Here is a 12,620-nt window from a genome sequence, read left to right on the forward strand (position 1 = left end):
ATTTTCGTTCATGTCCTATTCCTTCTCTATATTTGTCATAATCATAAAAACTTATTTTATTATTTTCATTTGTTTTTAATACACTCACGGGGAAGGGGCACCCATATAGGTAGGGTGTATGGCTTACAAACCACATGGTAACACCACCCCATCCCATGTGGGTAAGGTGCATGGCTTCATTTCATGACAAAGGTTTGTCACACAACATTGATTCATTATTGACCATTAAAAATTGAAATGAATTAATGAAGTTTTAGGGTACTTACGGGTAAGTGTTCCCTGTAAGTTTATGGTTTTTAGATAGTTAATGGTAGAAATGAGGTGGCATTACATTATTGATTAATATATACTCATGTTTTCAGTACAATCATATCATATAAATATATTTTAAAAGATCAATTATTAACTTTAATTGCTTGCGAAATTCAGTCCTAGCTTTTTAAAATGTTTTATAACTTCTACTTTAAATTTAAAATAAAACAATAGATTCTTGGTTTCTAAGTATCATCGTATTATCGTAACTAGGGTATATGCCCGTGTGATACGCAGGTGGAAAAACTTGTCACTAAATATAATCAATTTAAACAAACATACTTTATTTAACTACTAAAACTTGATAGATTTATATTGTCACTTAACACATCACCATACCAACCAAAAAGTAATAGATTACGTTGTCTTAATATTAAAACTTCCAAATTACAGGAAGTTAATTTGAACATAACAAACATAATAAATTTAAACAACAAATTCAAACAACACAATACTTCTTCAAACTTTCGGACTAAAACTTTAACCATTTACATTGTCTAGATCTTAAAAGTTAAAAGTTACAATAAGTTAATGTACATCGAACAACCAAAAAATATCAACAAAACACATAAACATGTACTTTCATATTAAACCACCATCAACTTCTTTAAACATTCTATCAAAAGAAACTCATTTTGTTTCACCACATGAAAAATATAATAAAACAATATCATCCAAATTAAATATTCCATAATAACATATTTAATAATGAGTAACATTTGAACATTAATAAAGTTGTTTTTATTAAATTTTTGTTTTTATTTAAACAAAATAACATACAACAACAAACAAAGTAAAATGACAACATAAAATGTTTTTAACTTAAACCATTAAATCAAAAAGATATATCAATAAAAACATTTTTTGGCCGTCATTTTATACCTAACAAATTTTATACTCTTCTAAAACAACCTGTTTTGAAAATATTTTCAAAATAATTACAAAATATAAAAAAATTGGAATTAGTCAACTTTAAAAAATTATGAAATTTTGTTTGATTTTTGACCAATCTTGCAACAAACTTTTAAATCGCTGACATTAATATTTTGTTAAAATTGGAAAACTTGAAAACATTTTACAATAAATGAATTTTCAAATAACTTTCGAAAGATTAAAAAATTTTATGTTGACTTTGAAAATAATTAAAGGTGAAAAAATATGATGCAAAATCAATGAAAACAAAATATAAACGTATAGGAAATAAATTATCAAATATTTTTAATATTCTTTAAAAACATTATGAAGACTTAGGGTCTGTTTGGTATGGGGTAATGGAATGGCGGCGGAATGGAATGGACGTGGTAATGGAATGGACAAAGGAATGGAATGGGTTATTACCATTCCAATGAAATGTTTGGTTACCACATGAAAATGAAATGAATCATTACTTTATATTGTTGGTAGGTAAGAAAAAAATAAAAAAATTAAATTAAAATGGTAGTGAGTGGTGGTGGGAGCGGTGGCGATAACGGTGGAGGTGGTGGTGGTAACAGTGGAGATGGTGGTGGGTAGCGGTGACGGTGGGCGGCGGGCGGATGGAGGTGGTGGGTGGCTGGCACTGATGCGATGGTTTGTGGAGGTGGGTGGTGGCGGCGGTGGACGCTGATAGTGGTGATTGGTGGCATTGACGGCGGAGGTGGGCAGCGGTAACGGTGGAGGTGGTGGTGGCGGTAACAGTGGAGGTGGTAGTGGGCAGCGGTGACGGTGGGCGGCGTGCGGCTGGAGGTGGTGAGTGGCTGACACTGATGGCGTTGGTTTGTGGAGGTGGGTGGTGGCGGCGGTGGACGCCAATGGTGGTGGTTGGTGGCGGTGGCGGCGGTGGACGCCAATGGTGGTGGTTGGTGGCAGTGGCGGCGGCGGTGGGCAGCGGTGACGGGGGTCGGCATGTGTAATGGTGGTGCGATGGTTGATATATGCGGCGGGCTGCTGGTAGTGCTGGGTGGCTGGCACCGATGGTGATTGTTGGTGGTGGCGGTGGGCGGCGGTGGTGGTGGCTAATGTCAGTGGCGGCGGCGGTTGGTGGTGGTGGTGGTGGGTGTTGATGTTGGTGGTGGTGGTGTTGGGAGGGTGGTGGAGGTGATATAGGGTGAAGGAGGGAATGAAATGAAAAAAAAAACATGGGGTACGAATGGAATGAAATTGGGGTATTTTAGAGGGAACGAATTGGACTGGGTAATGGGTCATTCCATTCCTTTGGTCAACCAAACACACTATTTTTCATTCCCTCACAATGAGTCATTCCATTCCATCACCCATTCCTGCATAACAAACGCTACCTTAGACTATAAAATTGTTTGGATGTTATAATTAGAAGATTTATATTATGTTTAAAAAACTTTTTAGTTAAAATGGATAAAAATATAATACGTGTTTATTATATATTATTGAGAAATTTAGTGACATTAATATTTTGTGAACACAAATTCAAAAAAATATTGAACATATATAACCAAATTTAAAACGGTGAATATAAAAAGAAACTTATGTTTCGGGTGTGGAATCTCATAATCAATTGAATCTACTATAAATAATAACAATAAGAAATTAATATGTGATTAATTTAATTTTTGAAATAGAAAGTGACATTAATATTTTGTGAATAGTTGTCATTTTTAATAATTTTCACTAAATCATATGTGCCGAATAATATTAATAAATGATGATAAAACGGTTATTTAATTTATGATATATTAAGTATTGATTATTATAAATTATGTCAATTTAAATATTTGTTCTAAAATAACGCGGTTATTATTTTAGTATTAGTTAATAATTAATATTCACGTAAATTAAAGTAAGATTACATTACAATTATGGTAAGTATTTATAGTTTGACAATTAGTTTTTTGAATATTAAAATGATAACTTATTCTAGTTAATGCCAAATCAAAAAAATTAATCAAATCGGTTTTAATTTTACTAATATGAAATAATTACAAAAATGAAAATTAAGTCGGTTAATTTGAAAACTTCATAAAGTTATTGAAAGATTTTGAAATGAGTTTAAAATTATGGAGAGTATTAAAACCTTAAAAAATTTGTTGAAAGATTGGTCCATTTCTGAATTTAAAAAGAGTTTAAATATGTTAATTAAAAAGGAATTTAAATTTTGTAGTTTTAAGTTTAAATTTGGTCTTCTATGTAAAGATAGAAATAATTTGAAATATCTTGATTCAACGGAATAATAATATTAATAAATTATGAAAAGTTGTCATGTTTAATAATATTCTCTAAATCATATGTGACGAATAATATTTAAAAATGATGATAAAACGGTTATTTAGTTTATGTATATTAAGTATTGATTATTAAAAATTATGTCAATTTGAATATTGTGTTCTAAAATAACACGGTTATTATTTTAGCATTAATTAATAATTAATATTCACGTAAATTAAAGTAAGATTACATTACAATTATGGTAAGTATTTTTAGTTTGACAATCAGTTTTTTGAATATTAAAATGATAACTTATTCTAGTTAATGCCAAATCACAAATATTAAAATCAAATATGTTCTAATTTTAATAATATGGCTAATTAATTTAGAAATAACTACAAATATGAAAATCAAATCGGTTACTTTGAAAACCTAAAAAAATTATGGAAAGATTTTGAAATGAGTTTAAAATTGTGGAGAGTATTAAAACCTTTAAAAATTTGTTAAAAGATTGGTCATTTCCGAATTTAAAAGAAGTTTAAATATCTTGTAATTAAAATCATGAAAACTTTATAACTTATTTGTTGGGTTTTCTATATATAACGTAATTGGTTATATATAAAAAATATAATGTATTTTTCAATATAATAACATAATAATGTTTTAAGTCAAATATATTGAAATATAAAAATGGTAAGGTGTAAATGTTATTATTTCTGTCAAAATAAGATGTAACAACTAATTAGAAAAGGTAATTAATTAATAATAACAAAATTAATAAAATTATAATAATTATTATAAATTATAGAGATTATCATTAATAAATAGATAATTATAATATACAAAAATAAAATTTTTCTTTAATACATCGGTTCTGATTAAAATATATTAAATGGACAAAACCAACAACTATATATGATTGATTATATAAAAATCAAATAAATTACATGAATTGTGAAAAATACATAAATACATGAATAATAATAAAAATATACATCAATATTAAACAAAAAATAAGATATCTTATCAACAAATCTTCAACCCATGAAATTAGCTATATCAACTTGGTAACATAACCTGAAATGAGAAAATTAAATATTAATATTCGTTTTTCAAATAATAAATTTTAATCATGGTAATGTTACATGTTATGAAAATTTACACAGTAATCCATAAAATTCAACTTTAATTTAAATTTGGAAATTTATAAAGTTTAAATTACATCGTTTTAGAAATAATAAATTTTAGTGATGGTAATTTTATAAATTATAAATGTTTGTTTAATCACCCATTTAAAAAGTTCAACTTAAAGTTAAAATCAACTTTAATGTTTGACCAGACAATTTAAAAATGTTTGACCAACTTAAACGTTTGACCAGTAATTAAATAAAAAAATCAACTTTAATTTAAATTGGAAAGTTAAAATTTTTTAATTAAATAGTTTTAGAAAATAATAAATTGTAATGATGGTAAGTTTAGATGTTATGGAATATTGACCAACCATTTACAAATTTCAACTTTAACTTAAATTTGAAATTTAAAATTCGAAATTGTAATCGTTTTAGAAATATAAAAAAATTAGTCGCGGTAATGCTACATGTTATGGAATGTTAAACCACTGATTTACAATTTATTATTAGGCTTACCGGAAAAAGAATAATGATAATGTCCATGGATGAAACTATTTATTTAGAACCTAGATGAACAACATGTGAAAGAAAAAAACAGGAAAAATATAAAACTTCAAATAAATATAAAACAACCATTGTTATAGGTATAAAACATGAACGGGAAAACTTACCGGAAAAACGTAAAAACGTAGAAATATTAGCTTCATCGCCGTTTTTGATTTAGAACCTAAAAAATCAGTTAACAATGAAAACAAAGATAAAAAGGTTAGATCTACAATAACCGGAAGAAAATATGATGTTGCCGGAAAAAGATATAACCTTGCCGGAAAATCATATAACATTGTTGGCCATTAGAGTATAATATATAACCTTACCAGAAAATGATTAATCTCGATCTACATTACCGGAATATAGAAGATGGTGGATGGTGGAGTTAGTAAGCCGAGAGAGATAGGGAGAGAGAGATAGAGATTAAATACAAACAAAAACGGAAAACAAAAATCTTACCGAAAAACCTTACCGAAAAACCGTAATAACTTCAAAATATCAATTCAATCTTGGATTTTGATATACAACCTAAAGATATTATTACAAAATCATATAACAATTAAAATAAATATAAAACCATATCGGAAAACCTTACCGGAAAAAGATATTACCTTGTCGGAAAATCAAATAACATTGTTGACCATTAGAGTATAATATATAACCTTACCGGAAAACGATTAATCCCGATCTACATTACCGGAATATAGAAGATGGTGGAGTTAGTAAGCCGAGAGAGAGAGAGAGAGAGAGAGAGAGAGAGAGAGAGAAATTAAAATGATTTTGGAGGAAAATATTACGGTTTAAATAAGTTTTTTGGTGTTTGGTCAACATGACACATGGCACAATATTATAGCTTCTGAAAATGGCAATTTGATGACTGGATTGCACATGTGGACAGCCTAGTTGAAGGCCATGTGTCCACATTGTATTGCTTAAATAGTATTTAAAGTTTTATAACCGGATAATTTAAATGTGTCTTACGGGAAAAACGAAATAATGATATTTTCCATGGATGAAGGTGATTTTTTATTTATAACCTAGAAGAACAACATGTAAAACAAAAAAACAGGAAAGAAAAATATAAAACTTCAAATAAATATAAAACAACCATTGTTATAGGTATAACAAATAACCGGAAAAACTTAACGGAAAAACTTACCGGAAAAATTTAACGGAAAAACTTACCGGAAAAACGTAAATACGTCCACATATTAGCTTCATCTCCGTTTTTGATTTACAACCTAAACTGATTTTAATAAAATTAGTTAACAATGAAAATAAAGATAAAATGTTAGAGGAAACAATAACCGGAAGAAAATATAATGTTGCCGAAAATATATATATCAACAATCGGAAATTTTTTATAAAATATAAACTTACCGGAAAACGATTAATACAAATCTAGATCTAGATTAGTCGGAATATTTGAGAGGAAAGAAAAATATAAAACTTCAAATAAGTATAAACTCATTGTTATAGGTATAACACATAACCGGAAAACTTTAACGGAAAAACTTACCGGAAAAACGTAAATACGTCCACATATTAACTTCATCACCGATTTTGATTTACAACCTAAACTGATTTTAATAAAATCAGTTGACAATGAAAATAAAGATAAAAAGGTTAGAGGAAACAATAACCGGAAGAAAATATAATTTTGCCGGAAATACATATATCAACAATCGAAAGTTTATTATAAAATATAAACTTACCGGAAAACGATTAATACAAATCTAGATCAAGAGTAGCCGGAATATATTAGAGGGTGAAAAGAGATCCGGCTAATAGAGAAAGAGCGAAAAATATGTTCAAGGTGAAAAATTATGAATTATTAACTCAAAGATACATAGGATTTATTTCTATTTTTGAGTTAATTTCCATTGTCCACTTCCAATACAATGTGATTTTTAATATATAGGATATATTTTTCATTCTTAAAGACATCAAGATAGCTTAGTTGGATGGTTCGTGTGCTATGTATTAAAGACTTTCATCTCGCTCAAAACCCAGGTTCGAATCCCAGTCCACGCAACTAATTTTTGATTTATTAAAAAAAGGTTTGATGACACGTGACAGAATATTAGAGCACATGAGAATGGAAACATGCTGACTGGATTGCACATGTGGACAACCTAGAAGAAGGCCATGTGTCCACATTGCATTGCTTTAATAGTATTTAAAGATATACAAACAAAACTCTATTATGAATTAGCTACCCTTAGTTTGAAATCCATCAATAAACCAATAGTTTGAAATCCATCAATAAACCAAACTAGTCCTTAACACATTACGAAAACGATAAGCAAGTTCAAGATATGTGTTCGTTTTTTTTTTCATTTTTGTCTCCGGGAGCTTGATCAGCGTCCTCCAAATCAAACATCAAGATTTACATGTGGTATTGCAATGCAAAAGGTTAGTATACTCATGCACAACCATCACTAGGTAAGAGGAATACGCTTAAATAATCGATCAATGCATGACATATTTTATGCACATGAGCATAAAAATCGTCAAACATGGGCTATTTCGACGTTACATTCAATACAGAAATATTGAGTACAGGGGGAATATGTGTAGGTCAGAATTGGCTCAATAAAAAACAGTCCGGGTCAAAAACAAGTGACTATCAATTATATTAAGCAATTAACTATAACTTAAAAAAATGGTTATTAAATGTAAAAGAAAAAGACTAAACAATTACATATTAACATAAACATATAAATTAACCTAACATACAGAACGGCTAACATAAACAATCAACAATGATAAACGATAATTAACGCATAACTTATAAATAACCGACTTATATTATAACCAGAAAATATAACTCAAAAAACTAATTACAATAAATTTGGTAGTGATGGTGGTGATTGTTGTGTTTGTTGTTGATGTTGTATCTAACACTAACTTTGTACATCTATTTATACTAGTAACCCAACTTGGTCACTAAGCATAATATGTGGTCACCACTCAACTTGGGCACCAAGGTGAACTTGGACAACAAGGTCAACTTGGCCAACAAGGTGAACTTGGTCACCAAACATATGGAATGTTTCATAATACCCCTTAGACTTTAACCGACTTGTTAAAACCTCTTAGGCCCGGTTCACCGACTTGTGACCCGGAATAGAAATTAATCCAACATTCACCCCCCTAATTTCTGATTCGGATTAGTAAGGTCTTCAACTCCAAGTAACTCGCGCATCTCCGTGAACTTGATTCTTGCGAGTGTTTTAGTGAGGATATCGGCTCGTTGCTCTTTCCCGTTAATGTGCTCAACATCGACCTCGCCGTCGTTGTAGCAATCTCGGATAAAATGAAAGTGAGACTTTATATGCTTTGTTCGGTTGTGAAAAACCGGATTTTTCACAAGGGCTATTGCGGACGTGTTATCAACTTTCAACATAACTTTCTGCAATGCTTCTCCAGTCAACTCGCTCAACAACTCTCAGAGCCATACAGCTTGACATGTGGCTGCTGAAGCCGCCATATACTCAGCTTCACACAATGAGAGTGCAACTGTCGCTTGCTGTTGTGAGCACCATATAATTGGAGATTGCCCGTAATAAAACACGTGGCCAGTGGTACTTCTACCATCATCCTCATCTATATTGTGACTACTATCACTATAACCTACAAGTCGTTTAGACCCGTTCTTCCCGTACTTGATCCCATAACTCGTCGTTTTCTTCAAATATCTCAATAGGTGTCGTATTGCCATACCATGAGATTCTCGTGGGCTTTGCATATATCGACTAACAATACCCACGGAGTACGCAATATCCGGACGAGTGTGTAATAAATACCGTAAGCAACCCACTACCTTTCGATACTCGGTCGCATCGAGTTCGACTTCATTCTCGGCTTTTGAGTGTTTCACACCATGATCCATCGGGACTTGAGACGGATTACAGATTTGCATACCGGTCTCCTTTAGAATCCTTTTGGCGTGTCCTTCTTGTGTAATTACTATCTCGTCCTCTTGTTGGACTACTTCGATTCCGAGATAGTAGGTCAACTTCCCGATATCCGATATTTCAAACTTGGTCGCCATACCCTTTCTGAAATCGGAAATTATACTCGAGCTTGTACCTGTCACAAATAAATCATCCACATACACGGCTACGATCAAAAAATGTTTCCCATCCGTCTTTCGGTAAACCGATTGTTCCTTGGAACATTTTTGAAACTTCATATCTCGTAGGATGTTATCGAGCTTTGTGTTCCAAGCTCGGGGAGCTTGCCTTAACCCGTACAAGGCCTTTGACAACTTGTAAACTGTTGCCTCCTCGCCTTTTTTCTCGTATCCTTCGGGTTGTGAAACGAACACAACTTCTTTCAATTCACCATGTAGAAAAGTCGTCTTTACATAAAGATGGTGGATTTCCTACCCGTTAGATGCTGCCAATGCGATTAGTAGCCGAACGGTCTCGATTCGGGCTACCGGAGCGAAAACATCATCAAAGTCAATCCCGGGTTGTTGCACGTAACGCTTTGCAACCAACCTTGCTTTGTACTTGTTTATCGTTCCATCCGTGTTTCGTTTGATTTTGAACACCCACTTCAACCCGATACATTTTGCACCCTTTGGAAGTTCGAATAACCTCAATGTTTCATTCTTGTTTATCGAATCGAACTCGGTATTCATAGCATGAACCCATTGTTGGTTCGACTTAGCCTCAAAATAGCTACTCGGTTCACCACTTGCTATAAGAAGAAATTGGTCATAGTCAGAGTCAATATGTAACACATAATCTTCTTGTAATCTTCTTGGTAATATCGAGACTCGGGTTGAACGTCTTAGACCCGTTTGGGCCTCATTTTCACACGAATTGACCTGTGACCCATTACCCATCAACTGAACTTGGGATCGGGTTGAGGAATTAGGCCCGATATGACTTGGTTCGGTTGAGTCGTTGGACTCGTGTTGAACTGGTGATGTATGTTCAGAGCTTGGGCTACCCGGGTTGCTTATAGACGTTTCTTTAATAGTGGGTTCGATTTGACCAGTTCCATTGTCAACCGCACCCCCCCCAAACGATAGAAAATATACCCGGCTCGTAGTCATTCTTCTCGAATTTCTTTACCCAATTCCACCCTTTGTTTTCGTCAAACACAACGTCTCGACTAACAACAATTTTCCGGGTGTTCGGATCGAAGAGACGGTATGCTTTTGAACCAGTCTCCGACCCGAGATAAACGAGCTGTCTTGACCTATCATCAAGTTTCTTTAGATGTACACTATCAACTTTAGCATACGCCATGCACCCAAATACTCGAACGTGTTCAATAATCGGTTTCTTTTTCTTGAACCGTTCATATGGAGTTTGATCAACCAAGGCCCGGGTTGGGACCCGATTGATTAAAAAGGTTGATTGTCGGACCGCTTCTCCCCACATATAATTCGGTACATGCATCGCCTTTAGAATACTCCGCACCATCCCCATTAAAGTCCGGTTTCGCCTTTCTACCACGCCATTTTGTTGTGGCGTGTACGGGGCGGTTAAATGCCGAATAATTCCACTTTCATCGCAGAACCGATTGAAATCACGTGAAGTGAATTCTCCTCCCCTATCGGTTCAGAGAGTTTTCATTGGTAAACCCGCCTCCGTCTCGATCAGGACTTTAAACCTCTTAAAACTTTCAAACGCTTCACCTTTTTCTTTCAATAAAAACGTCCACATGTATTGTGAGTAATCGTCTATAATAACAAAGACATACCTATTACCCGAGATAGTGGATGGGGTTATTGGACCGCACAAGTCACCATGAACTAACTCCAAAGGTTGGGATGCTCTAAACGAGGATGTAGCCGGAAACGAACACCTCGTTTGTTTACCCACCAAGCACGATTCACACAACTGATTTTTCGTGTTCAACATGTGGTAAACCTCGTACAAGATCCTTCTTAGCCATCAATTTCATTAACTCGAAATTGATGTGCCCAAGTCTTGCGTGCCAACGCCATGCATCATCTTCAATCTTCGATTGCAAACACACGGGAGCTCCAATTTACATTCGTATTTTGTAGAGTCGGTTTTCGGATCTCTTGACCTTCATGAGTAACCTCCCGTTCTCATCGTACATGGTCAGAAGATCGTGTTTCATCCGAATGTCACATCCGGACTCTGTTGCTTGACCGAGACTTATTATATTATTTTTTAACTCCGGAATATAATAAATCTCGTTTAACAAGTCTTGGTCACCCGATTTTCCTTAGAAAAGAATTGAGCCTTTTCCCTTGATTTGAACAAATGACCCATCTCCGAACTTAACCCTCCCGGTTATGTTCTCGTTTAACTTTAAAAAGTATGACCGGTTTCCCGTTATATGATTACTTGCCCCATTATCCAAATACCATACATCATCTTCGACCCACTCGGTCTCGTATTTCTTTGGTATTAGGTTTTGTTCATTTAAGAACACAACTTGATGCATATACGCCGCATCATCAAAATTTTCACGGGCTTCGGTTTTGTTTGCTTCTTGACCCTTTTGAACTCGGTCCGGGAAACCGGATGCAAAGTGACCAAACTGGTCACATCGGTAACATAAGATCTTTGACAGATCTTTCTTCACCCTTACTTTTCCCCGACTTGATGACCCTTGTTCAGTACTAGGGGTTCGGTATTGGCCATTGAAACGGCCTCGACCGCGACCTCGACCTCCTCGTCCTCGTCCCCTATTAGATTCAAAACTTCTATGACTTGATGAATCATATTTACCGAATAAAAGTTTACCTTGGTCACCCCCTTGAATTTCTTCTTCTCGAATTCGCTCCTCATAGGCTCGGAGTCGGCCTACAACATCTTCAAATCCCGTTTTATTGAGATCCAACATTTGCTCAAGCGAAGCAACCATTTGAATATACTTCGATCTTGGGAGACTTTTGAGAAACTTCTTTACCAACCTTGCTTCATCTATAACTTCGCCGAGAGCCGCTGATTTCGAGGCAATGCTCGATAACTTGCCCGCAAAGTTATCTATGGAATCTGACTCGTTCATCTTCATATTGTCAAATTCCATTGACAAGGTTTGGAGACGTGCTTCTCTAACCCGTTCGGCACCTAAGTGTTGGGTTTTAATCGAATCCCACATGGCTTTAGCAGTTTCTTGATCTCCAATTTGCATGATCAAGGTTTCGGGTATGGATTGAAACAACAAGGCCATAGCCATGTCATTTTTGTCTTCATCGGGGACACCCGAGTTGATGGTGTCCCAAACTTTGTGAACTCTTAGGACTAATTTCATCCTCATAGCCCACACGGTATAGTTCGTTGTAGTTAACATTGGACATTGAACGGAAGATGGCCCGTTCTCTTTCCCATTTGGCGGCGGCGGTGGAGTCGTGTCACCCTTGGCTACTCAAACCCAACCTGTTTGAATAAAGTAACAACTGAACGAACTATGCTATCGACAATGACAACAACTTCTTTGGGAGATCAAACCAACTTGTTCGATCAACCA

General features: G+C 34.1%; 1 protein-coding gene across 1 annotated transcript; it reads right to left on the reverse strand.

Moving 5' to 3' along the window:
• Positions 1-11,369: 11,369 nt before the first annotated feature.
• LOC143564093 (uncharacterized) lies at positions 11,370-12,410 on the reverse strand. The gene has a single exon (XM_077051476.1). The coding sequence runs from the start codon at positions 12,408-12,410 to the stop codon at positions 11,370-11,372; it is 1,041 nt and encodes a 346-aa protein (XP_076907591.1).
• Between the last annotated feature and the right edge of the window lie 210 nt (positions 12,411-12,620).

Source organism: Bidens hawaiensis, unplaced genomic scaffold, assembly GCF_021521415.1.
Source record: "Bidens hawaiensis isolate Kalapana, Puna unplaced genomic scaffold, B.hawaiensis_p1.1 tig00021713_1, whole genome shotgun sequence".
NCBI lineage: Eukaryota > Viridiplantae > Streptophyta > Magnoliopsida > Asterales > Asteraceae > Bidens > Bidens hawaiensis.

Coding starts and splice junctions, on each gene's coding strand:
- LOC143564093 (XM_077051476.1), bottom strand. CDS start 12,410: ATGAGGATGAAATTAGTCCTAAGAGTTCACAAAGTTTGGGACACCATC.